At 40.5% G+C, this 18305-nt stretch overlaps 3 protein-coding genes across 4 annotated transcripts; 1 reads left to right on the top strand and 2 right to left on the bottom strand.

The window, feature by feature from the left end:
• Nucleotides 1–4060: 4060 nt before the first annotated feature.
• LOC121760018 (protein FIZZY-RELATED 3-like) lies at nt 4061–7379 on the top strand. Its single transcript, XM_042155617.1, has 10 exons — nt 4061–4767; nt 5476–5598; nt 5713–5817; nt 5894–6073; nt 6165–6227; nt 6316–6510; nt 6593–6694; nt 6776–6838; nt 6936–7004; nt 7107–7379. The coding sequence occupies exons 1-10, from the start codon at nt 4237–4239 to the stop codon at nt 7158–7160; spliced, it is 1485 nt and encodes a 494-aa protein (XP_042011551.1). The 5' UTR covers nt 4061–4236; the 3' UTR covers nt 7161–7379.
• A 3043-nt stretch (nt 7380–10422) lies between these two features.
• LOC121760134 (ribosomal RNA large subunit methyltransferase E-like) lies at nt 10423–12677 on the bottom strand. The gene is made up of 6 exons (XM_042155751.1): nt 12544–12677; nt 12323–12409; nt 12164–12226; nt 11970–12071; nt 10802–11051; nt 10423–10719 (listed from the first exon to the last, which is right to left on the bottom strand). Exons 1-6 carry the CDS (start codon nt 12613–12615, stop codon nt 10610–10612), a joined length of 684 nt encoding a protein of 227 aa, XP_042011685.1. The 5' UTR covers nt 12616–12677; the 3' UTR covers nt 10423–10609.
• Nucleotides 12678–13872: 1195 nt separating this feature from the next.
• On the bottom strand, nt 13873–18305 carry LOC121762973 (telomere repeat-binding protein 4-like). 2 transcript variants are annotated; one of them, XM_042158999.1, is made up of 10 exons: nt 18133–18305; nt 17054–17202; nt 16217–16979; nt 15877–16083; nt 15742–15795; nt 15565–15644; nt 15228–15469; nt 14786–15109; nt 14615–14678; nt 13873–14225 (listed from the first exon to the last, which is right to left on the bottom strand). In XM_042158999.1, the coding sequence occupies exons 2-10, from the start codon at nt 17132–17134 to the stop codon at nt 14028–14030; spliced, it is 2013 nt and encodes a 670-aa protein (XP_042014933.1). In that variant the 5' UTR covers nt 17135–17202; nt 18133–18305; the 3' UTR covers nt 13873–14027. The 2 variants fall into 2 exon arrangements, with proteins under 2 accessions (XP_042014933.1, XP_042014934.1); XM_042159000.1 differs by lacking the exon at nt 18133–18305 and adding an exon at nt 17997–18125.

Here is an 18305-nt window from a genome sequence, read left to right on the forward strand (position 1 = left end):
TGAAAAATGGTTCTATATGACCAAGTCATCAGACAGGTATTACCTCTTGTCGAATATAGGGCATGCAAGTCAAAGAGGTTCATCAACAAAGTGACGTTCATATGTGTTGTAAGTAGGCATGTGTTCGGCTTGGATGGCCAAACCAAATTTGATGGAAAGTTGGGTATTTTCTCTTTTACTGAAATGGTTGCAGCAAAAAAAAACCAAGAATAGGCCTAAATGCACACTTGAGACTAAACCAATCCAGTCAGTCAATAAGAATGTGATGAGGGACTGCATTATCCACAGCGTATGCTATTTTTCCCAACCTATCAGATCATACTGTTTATAAACATCATCATATAGGTTTTTTTTTGTGCTTTACAGATTGCACCAACAATTAAGGCCAAGTGCCCTTAGTGGGCAAGCAAAGAGATCTACATCCAGCAAGACAATGCCACACCCCATATAAATGGTGTGGATGCTGAATTTGAGGCTGTTGCCAAATCAGATGGATTTAAAATCCATCTGATTTGTCAGCCACCTAATTCACCTGACACCAACATTTTAGACCTAGGGTTTTTCAGGGCCATTCAAACACTGCAGCATGAGAAACCATGCAATAGTGTTGACACATTGTTGGAGAATGTGTGTAGCTCTTATGCAGAGCTGTCACCACAAACCCTAAACAGTGTATTCCTCTCATTGCAGGCTTGCCTCATACAGATCTTGGCATTTAGGGGTGGGAACAATTACAAGGTCCCTCACATTAACAAGGACAGGTTGGAAAGAACTGTGGGACTGCCCAATGCATTGGATGTGGATGAGGAGCTTGTGAGAGATGTGTTGGAGTACTTACAGCAACTAGAGAACAATGCAGGTTGTGGATATGACATTAGGGCTTTGGCTACTGCTTTTGAATTCTAGATAAATAGTGGTAGTAAGGCCTTCATGTTTTTGGTCAGTAAGGTCTGATATTTTGTGTTTTGTATATAGAAATAGTGCAAAGAACATGTAATGCACATATTTACTGAAGTTTATTTCGAAGCCCTCAGAAAAATATCATCATAGGACAGGACATATCAGCCTCCAAACCTCTAAAGGGGTGGCTGAACTCAATTTAACAACAAGACAGAGACAAACTAATCAACACCAATACAATAGCAACACCATCAGAACCAATCAGAACCATCAATCCACAGACATAGCAGAATGCAGTAACCAATCAAGGAACCCTAATTACCCTAAGAAAAATATCATCATAGGGCAGTCTATACTCAGCCTCCAAACCCAACATTGGGGGTGGCTAAACTAAATTTAACAAGATAGGGACAAACCAAGCACTAATACTCCTCACAAAGAATTCATCATAGAGCAGCCTCCTAACCCAACATTGGGGGTGGCTAAACCCAACAATCCTAAACCCTTCATCATAGAGCCAGATATCCCCAACCCCCTCGGAAACCCATAAATCCCCAACCCTATGAACCTCCAAACCCTATGAATCTAGGGAGTGGTTCTAAGGCAAAATTGACAGAAAGACTCACAGATTTAGAGTAGATCTGCCATGCCTGGCAAGAGCATCACCAAAAATTCCTTGAACCACTCTTCCTCCTCGATGGGGCATTTTCTCGCTCGCCTGACCACCGACTTTTGAGGGACAAAAGTAGACATGCAATCAAACTCAGACAATGCATTCACCGAAGTTTCAGGGAGTAAGGCCTCGTCCATCGGCGTCTCAGGGACAACAGTACACATGCAATCAAACTCAGGCGACACAGTCACTGGAGTTTCGGGGAGTAAGTCGTCCATCGGCGTCTCAGGAACAACGGTTGCATACATGTAGGCGGTGTTCTCCCACAAGTATGTTGAGATTGGAGAGTAGTTGATCGCGATTGGGGTCAGAATCAACGCCTCTGAGGGGTCGAATTCCCATTCCTGAGAGTGAGGCGAGGCGGCGGCGATTAGGGTTTGAGGAGGAGGAAATGGAAAGGGATTAGGGGTCTCTGATGTGTAATTTTCGAGTTCAAATATTATATGCAAGATCACACAAGTTTACTAAAATAACTCTAATGTTACAACGATACTGCAAGAATACAGAGTCGAACGTAGTACTTTGAGTGTCGATCCACAGGGAAGGTAAATGTTATTTAATTCCAAGACAAAGAAAAGACATACTAAAAAGGTGATTTGATTTGAAGATTTCGGTTTCAATATTATGCTCAAACAATTAAAAGGAATAAAACGAGCAAGATGAAAAAAGAGAAGAAATTGTTACTCCAAACAATTGTAGACAACAAGAGGATTTATCTTATAATTTGATTCTATCTCAAGATAAATGGGACAATTAAGAGCAAACTAAGGCGAAGGCACTAAACATGCTAAACACCAATGGTTAAAGAATAGCTAAACACATATTCATAAAACCAAGTTTCACAATTCTAAAATCCTTCGGAAGCGCTAGATTCATAGAACCGTTTCAATTATGCTCAACATCCATTATCAATTTGTCATCTAAACGTATTCAAATGATAATTCAATACTACTTTGGTCTATCCTATTTTAAGCTAAAGAGGCATCAAAATAAGAAAGTAAAACTATCACAAAAGATGCACCTTGAGGGATAATTTCATTCAATGTACAAGTAGCAAAGACGATCATGAAATAGAAATGATCATAGGATAAATCATGAAATTAAATTGTCTAACAATATGTTTGGAGTAACACAATATTCTTAGCCTAACATGATCAAACTAAGAACAAAGATAATGAAGATGAAAATCCTTGAAACCATGGAGCTTGAAGATGATGATTTGACTTTGGAGAATTCTTCTTTCCTAACTAAACACGTCACTTCTACTCCAAATCTCCCAATCTCTTTTCTCCCAAACTTAATCTCAATTTGATGATTGCCAATACTCTCCAGATCCGTCTCTCCCTTTCCAGGCGCTGCCTTCTCTCTCTTTTCTCTCTTTTCTTTTCAAACACCGTCCAAAACTGACGAGAAACTGCCAATTTGAAGTTAGAGATGAACCACCCGGCCGGGTGGAGTTTTGCAACTAAGAATTCACCCGACCGGGTAATAGGAATTTCATCCTCTCTGGACTGTTTATGCCTTCCGAATCTCACCCGACCGGGTGTATTTATTGGTGCAAAAACTCACCCGGTCGGGTGGTAGGCTCTGGACTCCGCATGCCTCTCGACTCATACCCGGCCGGGTGGATTTATTAGGCCTAAAATACACCCGGCCGGGTGGCCAATTTTGAGAGCTTTCTGGGCAGGAATTTGCACAACTTTTTCACCATCCGAGCTTCATTCCTTGTTTCGTTTCACCATTCATTCCTCTTCCTATACCATAAAACATACTTTTGCAAGCGTCAAACTATATAAATCATGTAAAGTTAGGGGAATAAAAATGTACAATTTGATTCGCATCAGTCTCCGAGGGAGAGATAGGAGAAATTGGTTCAGAATAGGAGTCTATTTCACAGATCTAGGCGGCGGTGATTAGGGTTTGAGGAGGAGGAGTCGGCGGCGATTAGGGTTTGAGGTAGTGAGAGGATGGAGAGAGTGAGAGGAGAGTGAGAGTGAGAGTGAGAGTGAGAGTGAGAGTGAGGTGTATTCGACACGGGGTGGGTTTGGCGGGGTGGATAGTATATTAATTTGTATTGTTTCCAAATATTGTAAGGGAACCAGAACTTTTATTCGCGGACGTCCCGAAATGGAAAAACGAGACTCCTATTATCAGACGGAGGGAGTATCTCATATACTTAATCTCATACTCAATTTTGAAGGTAGCTCAATATCACACACATAAGAATGCCTCTCGTCGCCTGTGTTTCATGTTCATCAGTTAATTATATCCAACTTTCTAATTTTTCCTAAAATATCCTCAACGTGCATAACCCAAGTACTAATTTTAGAAAAATATCATAACAAAGTAATGAAAAAGAAAAAAACAAGACTATAATAAACATACAAATAAATGATCTACCATAAAAACAATTTTCCAATTAACAATAAATAATCCATTTTATAGTAACGGCTAGTTTTGCTTTAATGGCAAGAGGAGCCATTACTTATTCTCCCTCTCTTCTCTCTCTTCCGCCATTAACACTTTCTTCACCATTTCTTCGCAGAGAAAAGCAAAAGCCTTCGCAAGGAGGCCTTTTCCACGAGCTTCATTGTCACAAAACCGATCAATTTCAGCTTCCCCTAATTTCTTCATAGCTCAATTCAAAAATAAAACTAAAAAAAATGGATAATGCTCAGCGAAGAAATCGTGGCCTCAATCTGCCGGCGTCGATGTCGGAGACGTCTCTGCAGCTGAAGACGCTCTCCTCCGTATCGCCGATTAAGCTCACGTCGCCCCTGAAATCGATGTCTCCGAGGACCATCGCGAATTTGTCGCCGTCGAAATCGACGTCTTCCTGCAGCGACAGATTCATTCCCTGCAGATCTTCGTCGAGGCTGCACACGTTCGGCCTGATCGAGAAGGCGTCTTCGGTGAAGGAGGGCGGCGGCGCGAGCGATGCGTACAATAGGTTGCTGAAAACGGAGCTCTTCGGGACTGATTTTGGATCCGGTGATTTTGGCTCGGGTGGTGATAGGGGAGGGGGATCTCCGATTAGTCCGAGCAAGAACATGCTGAGGTTTAAGACGGAGCAGCATTCCTCCGGGCCTAATTCGCCGTTTTCGCAGTCGATTTTGGGGCAGGATAGTGTGGGTTCTGGGGAGGCGGCGACGCCGCCTAAGCCGCCGAGGAAGGTCCCCAAAACGCCTCACAAGGTACATTTATTTGTGAACCTAATCAGCTCATGTTTTTCACTAACATTTGATAGTGTTTATGATTTTCAATTCGTTGTTAAACATTACTGCATAGAAGTCGAAATTGAGCTGAATTTTAGTGGCAAAACTAGAAGAATTATTTGTTCAGATTTAGACCTAATGTGTAACTGGTGTTAGTATAAGAAATGGAGCTGAAATCAGTAGTAAAGACTGAATTCTAATAGTGTTCATTATGTTTATGATGTTTGGACCAATATCATCAATGGGATAAGCTTTTCTGGGTGGAAACCATACATAACTATTTATAGTTAGCTTGAATTGTGTGTATCTTTCACAAGGTATACTTTTGTCGACATGTTTCTGCTATAGGTGGAAGCAATGTATGCTATTCTATGAAACGGTGCTGAATTTTAGTGGCAAGACTAGAAGATTTAAATCTAAAGTGTAATTGGTCTTAGCATATCAAATGGAGCTAATGTATACCTAATGTATACTCAGTAGCAAGATTATGGCTTTCTAATAGTGTTTATAAAGTTTATGGTTATCAATGAAATAAGCTTTTCTCTCTGAGAATCATACATAGCTATTTATAGTTAGCTTGAATTATAAATTTTCCTTGAGCCATGAATGTGAAGTTGGGATTTGGGATTCAAGATTTTTAGGTCACCAAGTGCATCATTATTCAACTCAACGAGTGCAATGTTGCAGGTACTTGATGCACCATCGCTTCAAGATGATTTCTATCTGAACTTGGTTGACTGGTCTTCTCAGAATGTTCTTGCTGTGGGATTGGGAACTTGTGTTTATTTATGGAGTGCTTCGAATAGTAAAGTGAGTTCTAAATTTTATTACGACTTGAATGGCTGCTTTTCATTGTTTCCTGTCTTGTTAGTATCCATCTTCATTCTACAAGAATCATCTAACTGAGAGGTCATTTATTGACAGGTAACGAAGTTGTGTGACTTGGGACCGAATGACAGCGTATGCTCGGTCCAATGGACACGAGAGGGCTCTTACATATCAGTCGGTACAAGTCTAGGTCAAGTTCAGGTAAACTTGCTGAAAGGTTTGTTGCGAAGCTATAGCATTAAGGTTGCGAGCGTCTCATATGTGGTTTGTGGTGTAGGTTTGGGACGGGACTCAGTGCAAGCGTCTAAGAACAATGTCCGGCCATCAAACTAGAGCAGGAGTACTGGCATGGAGTTCACGGATATTATCCTCTGGAAGCAGAGACAGGAACATACTTCAGCATGATCTTCGGGTTCCAAGTGATTATATCAGCAAGCTTATTGGACACAAATCCGAGGTAAACCACATTCTTCGTCTCTCTAGATATAGAACTATCTCACTTCGATTCCACTGATGATCAAAGGCTAACCAAGTTTTGGACACATTAGGTGTGTGGATTGAAGTGGTCCCATGACGACCGAGAGCTTGCATCCGGTGGAAATGACAACCAGGTATTGATGTTATTCACTGTCTTAATCATACACAAATTGTAGTCTACCAACTGAAGATGTATGTAAAATAAACTTTGGTTGGATTCAGTTACTTGTGTGGAATCAGCACTCCCAGCAGCCGATTTTGAGACTAACGGAGCATACAGCTGCTGTCAAAGCCATTACCTGGTCACCTCACCAGAACGGTCTTCTAGCCTCTGGAGGAGGAACTGCAGATCGTTGCATCCGTTTCTGGAACACCACGAGCGGTAATCAACTAAACAGTGTCGACACAGGAAGCCAGGTTAGCCTTGAGAAACTTACAAGATGGTTGTTCCATACATATAGAATCAGCGTTTTCTAAATCGAGCTAGTGATTCTCGTAGGTTTGCAATTTAGCTTGGAGCAAAAATGTCAATGAAATAGTGAGCACCCACGGATATTCCCAGAACCAGATAATGGTGTGGAAGTATCCAACTATGTCAAAGGTAAAACTGATGGTTTTTCCTTACCGTGTCGTGTCTTTTCAAACGAACTCTCATAATCATCTTCGTGCCATTTCTTTGTAGGTTGCAACACTAACTGGGCATGGTTTGAGGGTATTGTACCTGGCAATGTCTCCTGATGGCCAGGTATCATTCAAACAAACAAGCACATTCATTGAGTCTTTACTTACCATGTTGTTTCGACACTTTTAATAACTCGGCCTGAATTGGTATGTGTTTACAGACTATTGTCACCGGAGCAGGAGACGAGACGCTCAGATTCTGGAACGTCTTTCCATCCGTTAAAACACCTGTAAGTGTCAACATGTCGTTTTTTCGCGTGTTGCAAAACACTCAAGCCAAAAAGACGCAGCACTGAATTTTGAACTAATTGTTTGTTGGTTGTGACATTCAGGCACAGGTGAAGGACACTGGCCTTTGGTCTTTAGGAAGAACTCAAATCAGATGACGAAGTGATTATAGGAAATAAGAAAGATCATTTTTATATATATATTTTTATTTATCTGATGTGGAGATTGTAAAGTGAACTTCCTCTTTTTCTTTTTTACTTTCCCCAACTTGTGCACAGTAGCAGCAAAATGTGGAGCTATTCTTTGTATTTGTTTATTTATTTGAGGATTTAATACTAATTTTTACACTTTTTTAGTTTTGACGTCTGAATGCGAAAGTGTGTCTGGCTGTTGCAATTAAGACCTAATTTTTTGAATTTGTAGCAAATCAGTCTCCCTTCAAATTTAAGCATTAACAGAGCTTAAAAAACAGTTGAATCAATTTCTTTTTAATTTTTAGAAACTGTAGTGTTCTCTCAAAATCGCAAGAAAGCATGGTTGAGTTTAGTAGTATAAATGGTCTTCCTATGCGTGGATAGAAGAATTTGTTATTTTGAAAATGAGATTATTTTTAGTAAACAAAACAATGTTATTTTGAGACGACGTAATTCTATTTTGATTGTTAATTAAAGCAACACTGATTTAGTAATGTTTTTGAAACGACATTGTTTTGCTGTCATATGAGTGTCGATTTCGACTATCATAAGATAATTGTAAAAAAATGAAAATTATGATTTATTTTCTAGTTTCAAAAGTAACAAAAAATGTGATTTAAAAGACATTTATCCCTATATAAAACCATGAACAAAAGGAACATTTATCCCTATATAAAACCATGAACAATGTGATTTAAAAGACATTTATCTCTTTTTTTCTTGTGCATGAATAGATAAGTAGAATGATATTGATACGGGAATATCTCTATGAATATCCCCAAATCTCTCTTATTTAGTTTATGATTGATTTAGCATATATTTCCCATATATTATTAGGATCTTTATTTTCTTCTTCTCTAAGTCGGGGTAGTCTTATAAATAGGAGGCATTGTATTCTTCCAAACCAATCAAAGAAATATCATAATTCCCTTATTTACGTCTTCTTTATTATTTTTTGCATAAACCCTAATTGGAGCTGATCTCGGGGAAAGCTCGAGACGTCCACCGTTATTTTCTCGTCGTCGATCACCCGTCGACGTCAATATCGTGTTAGGGGAGAATTCCCTTAACAACTGGTGCTTTCATTGACGATCTCAGATTATCCATGTCGATTCGAATGGGGAGCCGCACGGAATCGGGAGTTGTGACTTCCGCCGGAGTCATACGCGGACTGGAGCAATTCCCGGCGTCGGGTGGATCGCTGGACTCCACGGCGATGGCGTTCGAACATCTGCTGACGTCGCTTGCACGCGTGGAGGCGCGCTTTGACGCGATGGAGCGGCGGCAGAGCGTCGCGCATCCTCCGCCATGGCCAGACCCGGACCCGCCGTTTGATGATGGGCAGCGGGGGAGAGGATATTCAGCGATGAACATGCCGATCTTGGCGACGGCAATGGCGGCGGCGTCTCACCCACTTCTAGGGTTTGACGGAGCACATGCGCGGGGCAGTTATAATATGCCGCACTCGGAGGGGATGCCGTGGGATGCATCCGGCTCTAGCAGCGCTGGCTTTCGGCCGGATCAGACGCAACATGGGTTCGCCGGGCCGCCTCAGGGCAGATTTCTTCCGCCGAACTCGGAGACGACGCAGTGGGACCGCTACGGGGTCAACGCCGGGCAGAGTCGCGGCAGGCACGCTACGGTGTGGGACAATCCCGCGCTTAGACTGGACAATCGAACCGGAAGACACGTGCCTGCGTCGGAGAATGCATGGGACCGACGAGAAGAGGGTCCCTATTCTCACTTGCAGCGTTTGGATCATGGGCGTCTAGATCAGCCACGCTTCGATCATCATCTTGGCAGACAACCGACGGAGTGGGACAATCCCGCTCATAGGCTGGAGAATCGGTCCGGGCGACACATGTCCACGTGGGACAACGCATGGGGTCGACATGACGGAGCAAGCTATTCTAACACACCCCGTTATGATCAATTTAGTCAGGAGCAGGCACGTTACGAGAAGATGAAAGCCCCGTGTTTCGACGGATCTGATGAGGCGAATTTGCGGGCGATTAGGGTTCATGTCGATGAGAATCAGAAGATAGGGCCGGTAGGAATTGAAGATCACTTTCAGCAGATACAGAGTGATGGATTTGATTTGGTTTCTCCAGAGTCAGCCTCAAGTGAAGGAGGTATAAGAAACCCCCTATCCAGCCCCGACGACGATAGCGAAGAGGAGAACGGATTGTTAGATGAACTGCCCCCGCCCGCTGTGATCTCTCCGTCGTGCAGCCCCTATATCAGTGGTGAGGAAGAATTACTGTTAGATGACGACGAGGAGGGTGATTCCATTGGGGAAGTGAAGAAGGTCGTCGCATCTCTCGAGGCTTCTCGAATAACATCTCACGTTGTTGAGGAGAAGTGTTTGAGTGGAAATTTTGGTGATGATCTATGTGCATTAGTTGGACATATAGTTGCACCGTCCTTTCCAATACATTTGAAGGAGATTGCCTTTATCCGTGGGGATTTGCGTGTTAAGGATCCTACACGTTTGAACCCTCGATCAACATCTCTCGACACCGATGCGAGGTTGATCCCTCCGCGCAATGACACGTTATGTTTGAGCATTCTTGGAAGCGTGGACGAGCTTTTCGTTTTGGGAGGGAATTTTGCCGACCACATTGGGTATCCTTTGTTGATTGATGATGAAAGGGATGAAGGGAGACGTTCAGCTGTTCGTTGTGCGTTTGATCCAGGAGGAGATAGATCTCGTCAAGCTTATGTTATCATCGACTCTCTTCTGAGCTTCTTCATGTTTCCACCTTGAGGACAAGGTGGATTTTAACGGAGGGGGAGTTGATACGGGAATATCTCTATGAATATCCCCAAATCTCTCTTATTTAGTTTATGATTGATTTAGCATATATTTCCCATATATTATTAGGATCTTTATTTTCTTCTTCTCTAAGTCGGGGTAGTCTTATAAATAGGAGGCATTGTATTCTTCCAAACCAATCAAAGAAATATCATAATTCCCTTATTTACGTCTTCTTTATTATTTTTTGCATAAACCCTAATTGGAGCTGATCTCGGGGAAAGCTCGAGACGTCCACCGTTATTTTCTCGTCGTCGATCACCCGTCGACGTCAATATCGTGTTAGGGGAGAATTCCCTTAACAGATATGGTTGACAGTAAAATTTGTGCAATTATTAATTGTGTTTTTTATTTGAGATTTTAATCTTAAGTTTTACATTTTCTTAAAAAAATTGGCTTTGAAGATTGCAATTAAAAATAACAAATTTGGTTTTAAATAACAAAGGAACAAAATAGCCAAAGTGGCATTGTCCAATGATTATGCATTTATAGTTTCACATTTTCTTTGACACAAAATATTTGCCCTTTGTTAGCCTAGCCACCATTTTTCGTCATGAGATCTTCACTCCACTCGATGCAAAGTAACAATCTGCTGCTTCTAAAGCAGGCCTTGGCAGATTAGATAGATCTCTCTTGAGCATGATCTGGTTGCTTTAGGCCTCAACCACGACGCCTTTCTGAAGAGTGGCTTGCATATTTGGTTGAACTCTGCGTAATCAACAAGAAAGACGAGAGCGAGTTCAGTAAGAAACTTGAAGAGAACAGGTTGAATGAGGATTTAGAAGCAGACCTTTTATATCTTCACTTTCCAGAAGCTTAATGATAAGGTGACCTCCTGGTTTTAGCAAACGACCGGTATCCAGGGCTAAGCCGGAACTGTCTAATTCAGCTTGCAGTGGTGCGTTGTTTACTGCAGTGGACATTCCAACTGCCAAGTCAAGCGCTCGCATCCCAAGCTCCACAGATAAAGCTGCGTCTCTACTTGTGATTCCAGAAACTAGAGGACACATGTCTGATAGGATGACGGAGAACCCCTTTTGCTGCAAGTAAATTATGAAATGCATATCGGAATCATACGTTTTTTGGTCAGTCCGAGACTCATCCATAACTACACAAAAGTTTCAGTGAGACCGTCTAACGAGTCAAAACTCTGGGCTACCAATAGTCAGCCAGGTCTAAGTCTATGTTTGGTTGTTTTGCATATGAATATGAGTACCGTCTGACTAGCTTTGACACGTAAGACAATCTTGCACAAAACTCCCTCCCTCATGCAACATTAGATACAGTTCTGAAATAGATAAACTTAGCATTTTCCTGACCTTCCCAATTCGTTAACTAATGGAGTGGTATATTCAAGAAAAAAAAGTAAAAGCAAACAGATCAAACTGCATATACTAGAAATTCAAAGAAACCCTAGTGTATGTATATCAGCATTGATTCGAAGATCCAAAGCTTGAGTAGTAGGCCGTATACCTTATGGGAGAGTGCCTAACTTGCTCTTTTGGTAGGAATTTACAGATTTTAGACACAAGTAATCAGAAATATCACCTTTCTACCAATGTAAAAATCAACCTAAACATACTCACAATCACAAATTATTCAAGAAACAAGAATAAGAGCAAACAGATCAAACTACATTTAGTAGCAACTAGCAATCAGAAGAAACCAAAGTGAGTGTATATCAGCATTGATTCAAAGATCCAAAGCTCGAGTAGTAGGCCATACACGGAGAGAGTGCTCTAACTTGCTCTTTGGTAGGAGTTCATACATTTTAAGTAATCAGAAATATCACCCTTTACCAACTTAAATCAGCCCCAAACATCCACACAAATTATGCAAGAAGAAAAAGAACTAAGAGCAAACAGATCAAACTGCATTTACTAGCAATCCGAAGAAACCAAAGTGTACATTATCAGCACTGCTTCGAAAACCCAAAGCTCGAGCAGTAGGCCGTATACCTTAGGCGAGAGTGCTCTAACTTGCTCTCTTGGTAGCTTCATAACATCACCACAAACAGTTTTAACCCTCGAATCACAGTGTTGGGGCGGCACCTTCACCTTCTACTCTGCGCCACACCCCACAAATCGACTAAATAAACACAATCCAATAAACCAGATAAGTTAAAGACAAATGAGCTACAGTGTGAAGAAACCTTAGTATCAATCCCCACAACTGCTCCACCCTTTTCCAATGGCCCCAAATTCTGACATGCCACCTGCATTACGGATTAATCAAAACCAGATTACAATTCGCACAAAACAAATCATCACACCACATTTTTCTTCTCAAAAAAAATTCAATCTTTATGTACCTGAAGCCAAGCACCGGGAGCGCAGCCTAGATCGAGAACAGAGCCACCGGGGATTATGATTTTGTACTGCTTCTGCATCTGAATCAGCTGAATTTCCCAATCCGAATTCAGCGGGAATTGAGCAAAATTTTCAGATATAATTCGATTAATTTGAACAGAATTATTCGCAGATATTCGGAGAGAGAAACAAGTGTGAGGAATCTGGAGAGAGAGGGAGAGACCTTGAAAGCAGAGCGAGCAACATAACCAAGGCGCTGAGCTTCCCTGTAGAAGAAATCTGGAGTTCCACTCATTTCTTGCTGAGCTATGGAAAAGGAAGAGGGGTTTTCTCAGGGTTTATTGAACTCGTTATAAATGTATAACTATTAATTTAATTTAATAATAAATGATAATTATAAATTTATTATTTTTAATACTTAGCACATAACTCTGAATCTATACTTTAGTTTATCTGATCATTATTCGGATCAGAGAAACCATCTTGATACCATTCCAAGATGATAACCACTTAGAAATAGACAAATTCAAGATGATCACTACTGGTTGAAAGTAAATTCAAAGACGACAACTACTTTGTATAGATAATTAAGGAACACTTTTTTTCTTAATTCTCGAAACTCTCTAAGTTCGTTGGTGCATAGTGAATTTGAGGTGCTTCTATAAAGTGAGCTTGAGGTGCATAGCGGTCCGAGAGCACTATCCCGATTGACATTATAATATGCACTCAAAACAAGAACGCATTCTCACAAATATATAAAAAATCATTTGTGATAACATATCTTTGGTTAAATCAAGAACTGAACAATGTAAAATCAAAGAATCATTACAACAAACACAAACCTAAGAGCATCCACAAAGGTTGAAAGTCGTCCGTCCGTCCGTCCTTGCCAACCTGTCCGCCGCTGCGCTCTTGCCGCTGGCACTGACATGCTCTTAGCTAAGAGCATGTCCGTGCCAGCGAGCAGGGCGACGTGACGCGTTTCTATTGGCCGTTGGCATTTTTTTTTAAAATCGAAAATAATACCAAAAATTAAAAAAATATATATTTTCGGATTCCCAAAAATATAGCCGTTTTATTATCGTTTTTTGAAATTTTTTTAAAAAAAATTAATCCCAAATCATCTATAAATACACACATTCATCATCCATTTGGACGAAATTCGGCCACTTATGAATTTAATTATGTAATTTTTAGTTTTTAGGATTTTAATTATATACTTTTAAAATTTTAGGATTTTAATTATGTACTTTTTAATTTTTAAGATTTTAATTATGTAATTTTTAATTTTTTTGTAATTTGTAATATTATTCCGGATATTTTTAATGCATTTTAATTTTGTGAAAATGTTTTTATTTAAATTGAATAATAGAATGGTGAGACCCGTAAGCTTGTCCTTGCGGAAGAGCATGAATGTGGATGTTGTGCTCTTGCCTAAGAGCAGACAGAAAAAGTGGGTCCGGGCCCACATCCGTGCTCGTTGGCAAGAGCACGGAGGTGGATGCTCTAAAGATAAATAACCAATCCCTACGAAACTATATAAACATCAGCATTTGAGGAAAAAAAATTACATCTTATTCCACAAATCATGTACAAAACATAAACATCAGTGAGAGTGAGATTCCTAGATAACAATTCAACAGTTCTTTACACCTCCAACGTCATAATTTTCTACTTTATACATCAGTAGCTACAAGTTCCGGTCTTTCAAGCTCCACATACCGTCGCCTCCTTGCTAGGATCCACAGTTCTAAGGGGTTCTGCGGCGCCAGGCTGTTTCCCCTGTTGTTTCGACCAGTAAGAGTGTGCAGCTAAGACGCGATCCAACAGATTTTGTGGCACCGGCTCTCCTCGTCTCTGATAAGGAGATATGCCAGCTGTGTGAACTAATGTCTTCCATTTATCCTGTATAAACAACAAAATCCACATCACATGGGAGTAAAGCTAGTTATTAATTTAGTGAATTAACAAATCCCAATCAGTCATCTCCACAACATCCCATGTGAAAGATCCATTTAATGTTAATATACTAAGTCATGAGATTCAGTTGGTAATATTGTATTCCCAACAGTCTGTCCCATGAAGATAATTTAAAATTATCACATCCTAACAGACAGGAATAAAAAATAGAAAGAGACACAAACCCGAAAGGCCAAACGGCATACAAAGATCGATAAAACAATACTATAAGCAAAATACCAAGTAGGAGTATATCCTAAAGTGATATCTTGAAATACGCATAAGATATGGCACCAGCTACACATCTAAAGCTAACGGAATGATGAGTAGCGTACCTTTAAGTCAACATACGTGCGATAATCTGCATGCTCGAAGGCACCCATTTTGACATCACGCCACCTGCATAGGCAAATGGATTATTGGATTGAATATTGAATGGGATGGATCAGAAGCAAGTCTTGGGAGCTATATTTGTATCAAGCTGAGTTTGTGTACCACATTCTTACCTTCCGGTTCCGAGTCTTTCAACAGCTTCAACAAGTGCCTCAACTTCACCTACGGAGAATGGTCTCCTAGTTCTGCGCTGCGACATTTCATTCTTTTTGGGTTTGGGGTTCGCTGGAGATACTGCAAGTGATTCTGAGTTCATTGGAGAAACTGGAACTAATGCCTTGGAATCAGAAACTATTCCATTCACCGTCTCATTTTTACAAGTCTGTGGGGAGGACATAGAATCACTGGTAATCACATCATCATCAACTTTACTTATAAAAGGGGGATCTACTGAGACATTTGAAATCCCTGAATCAACCATTGGAGTGGCAGGATACCTGGAGAACATGATAAACAAGAAGCAGTCCAGTCTGTAAGGAACTAAGAGATAATACAATAACTTCTACCCTCGATGTAGATAAGATCAGCGATATGAAAGGTTAAGAAATATCATACCTCATCAACTCCTGATCTGCATCACATGACAATACTGAGGTAAGTTTTTTGGGAGTCATGGAAGAGCAAATATTTGTAAAAGTTGGCTCCAATGTAAAACCCAGAGTGTCAAGATCACTATTCTGAGAAATGCCAGCCAGCTGCAAAGTTCTGTTGTCATCTCGAACTTTCTTCCCTTGTAGAACTACCCCCACTCGTACTCCATTTCCAAGAATAGCAGTAATTGCCTCCATCACAGTTCTCTAAAAAAGATGTAGGATAGTAGACAACTTAATACTTGTTCAGATACAGTTACCCTGCACAGTGTAACATATCAGGAAAGAGAACGGACACAAACCTTCAGAGAACCAACACTTGCGGTTTCAGGGACCTCAATGTAAAGTTCCGGTACCTTAAAGGACTTGATGCTGAACTTTACTGAAAGAAGAGATACCAAAGTGTAAGAACTTCTTCATGTCAGCCAAGAGAGATAAAAGACAAAAAATTGAGAGTTCGGGAAGAATAATTCTAATACCATGAGGATCCTTGCCTTTTTTATGGCCTTTCACTGGAGTTGAAGCACCACTCACTGCAAAATTTAACAGCACTTATTTAGATATGTATATAACACCAACAGAAAGAACTTCAAAAAACAAGAATGATAGAGAACCTCTTTCCAACATGGTGCCCGAATCACTCTTGTCCATGCACATCCCCTTCTTGGGTGAATTAGAAATGCTATTACTACTGGCCTGCTGATCATGTGCAACTGTACTCCTGTGATCAAACAGTTTCCTTTTCTTGATGGGTGCTTGTAGATATCTCTCTTGGGTATAAATTCTCTTCCTATTTTGGTAAAATGACTTCACTCCATTCCCTGAAAACCCAAAAACGAATAGAGGAAGGGATACAGTTAGTTAAATAAGGACAGTTACATGCTCATGCAGACTAGATTACTGAAAATGCGGACAACTTGAGTAATTCAAATAAGCAAGCAAGTAACCACTTACTAGGGTTATAGAGTTCACAACTCCTTATCTCTGGAGCCATCTTCCTGTACTTGGATGTCAACATCTTCCTTATTCTTCGGTGACCAGTGCGCGGCTGTGGCCTAAAAGGCCTAAACTTGGTGCTCAGTTTATTGCACCCATAAGAATTATCGTCATCATCGCTAATTCCTATTTTTACAGTATTCCACTGCTTTCGCAGTGGAGTATGAGGAGTGGGTTCCCTGTACAAGGGAAACTGTACACCACTATCTGACCTAATTAGCATATTACTATTCACACGCTCTCCAATACGATCCTTTACATTCAATGTGTTAGCATCATCCCCCGAATGCATACCTTGCTGACCCTCTACTATAACATCATAGTTGGTATTTCTATCAGCATCATTGACTTGACAGGTTTCCTGTATTGAACCACAGTCAAGTTTCTTCACGACTTCAGGACTAGCAACAGAAATGTTTTCCAAGACAGAACCATTATCTGTTTGTGGCAGTCCCTTGAACTCGAACGAGAGATCGGGCTCCTGAACGGGGATAAAAGAACTCTCAGCACAGCTTCCATGGTCAACACTCTCTGATTTCGGAGTTTGCTTATCTATATGCTGCTCCGTCACATTCTCATTTTTTAAAATGCCGGCATGAGCTTCTACATTACTTGAAACAGAACTTTCACTCTCCTGTAACAGCTTCCCAGCTACATCTGCAAGTAATTCAAAGGCACAAAGTTGGTTGTCCTCGACTGGATTCTTGCGTGGGCATCTCTTCTGCGATGACAAATAAACATCAGATGGTAGGACACATACAGAATATAATGGAAAGCAACAGAAAACATGGTTACCCTGATTGATCTGGGAGCTTTGGGAATAATGAAGGATCGAATACCATTGAGCCAATAATCCAACCTCTTTTTTGGTACCATGTTCTCGAACGCATACCACTGCGAGATCTCCAATTTAAGAAATGTGATGTTGCCAAATCACCTTTAACCTATAAGACATTCACCATGCAAGAGCATATCAGAGGGCAAGTACTTAACTATACATAAATACAAGCAAATAAACAAAAATTTCATAACAATCTAGAACATAGGTGATCAATGTGGAATTAAAATCCATGGAAGAGAGAGAGAGATAGTTAGAAAAGTAAGTACTGTCCCATTTCAGAAAACAATATGAAAAATATATTATCCATAACGCAAGAGAAACAGAGATCCAACAATCTTCTAAACATATAGGCATAAGGAATCTATAATAGAAAAGACCATCGAGAAGTCAGATCTAAAATCCAAACTTGGCAGCGTAATAGAAAGAAAAAGAAGAGAATTTGCGTTTCTGTTAAAGCAGAAATTGAACGAGATCATTCAGCTAGAAAATAAAGAAGGTTCTCCTGATCGATCCAGCCAAAATCTTCTGTCTCTAAACAGTTCATCGTAATTAGATGAGGCATCAAAAAATATGTTCACTCAAAACGAAATGAAACAACTCTAACCCAAAAATAGATAATTCTCTCCATCCGCAGCTCCTAGGCAACCAAATTATCAAAAATCAACACTCATCAGATCCAATTACACGACTCCAGAGCCCGATCAGCTCTCACACCATGCCAAAAATAAAGCAGAAACGAAGAAATCAAAGCAACAAATTCCAGAAACGAAAACCCTAATGTTCGCTTCAAACCGCATCAATCACCCAAAAACCCACAAATTCAGCCAGATCGCCGCGGGATCAACTTCAATTTCCACAATTACACTCGAAAATCACGATCAAAACAGCAAACTTTACCAGGATCGGTTAAACCCCAGCAGAATTCCAATTCCAGAGGCGAAGAGAATAGAAAGGCAAAAACACCCAAAAATGGCGCACCAACAACACACGCAATTAGAATTGTAGAAGAAGAATACAAACAAAAAGCAATTACCTGATGAATAAGAGGATAAATACTGGACGTCTGCTTCTGCTTTTGCCTTTTTGTATATATACAGTTAACAAGAATTTCGAATTTACGTGACGCCAATAAATCTCAGGTAAAACCTCTTTTGGGTTTTGGGAAAACCAGAGGGGTTTTGTGGGTGTGGTTTGTGTGAATGTGGA

This window comes from Salvia splendens, chromosome 13, assembly GCF_004379255.2.
Source record: "Salvia splendens isolate huo1 chromosome 13, SspV2, whole genome shotgun sequence".
In the NCBI taxonomy this organism is placed as follows: Eukaryota; Viridiplantae; Streptophyta; class Magnoliopsida; order Lamiales; family Lamiaceae; genus Salvia; species Salvia splendens.

Coding starts and splice junctions, on each gene's coding strand:
- LOC121762973 (XM_042158999.1), bottom strand. CDS start 17,134: ATGGTACCAAAAAAGAGGTTGGATTATTGGCTCAATGGTATTCGATCC. Junction 16,084..16,216: donor TTGTGAACTCTATAACCCTA/GTAAGTGGTTAC, acceptor TTGGGTTTTCAG/GGAATGGAGTGAAGTCATTT. Junction 14,679..14,785: donor GAAAGACTCGGAACCGGAAG/GTAAGAATGTGG, acceptor TTGCCTATGCAG/GTGGCGTGATGTCAAAATGG.
- LOC121760018 (XM_042155617.1), top strand. CDS start 4,237: ATGGATAATGCTCAGCGAAGAAATCGTGGCCTCAATCTGCCGGCGTCG. Junction 5,599..5,712: donor GGAGTGCTTCGAATAGTAAA/GTGAGTTCTAAA, acceptor ATTTATTGACAG/GTAACGAAGTTGTGTGACTT. Junction 7,005..7,106: donor TTCCATCCGTTAAAACACCT/GTAAGTGTCAAC, acceptor TGTGACATTCAG/GCACAGGTGAAGGACACTGG.
- LOC121760134 (XM_042155751.1), bottom strand. CDS start 12,615: ATGAGTGGAACTCCAGATTTCTTCTACAGGGAAGCTCAGCGCCTTGGT. Junction 12,072..12,163: donor TTGTGGGGATTGATACTAAG/GTTTCTTCACAC, acceptor GGCGCAGAGTAG/AAGGTGAAGGTGCCGCCCCA. Junction 10,720..10,801: donor GGAAAGTGAAGATATAAAAG/GTCTGCTTCTAA, acceptor TTGATTACGCAG/AGTTCAACCAAATATGCAAG.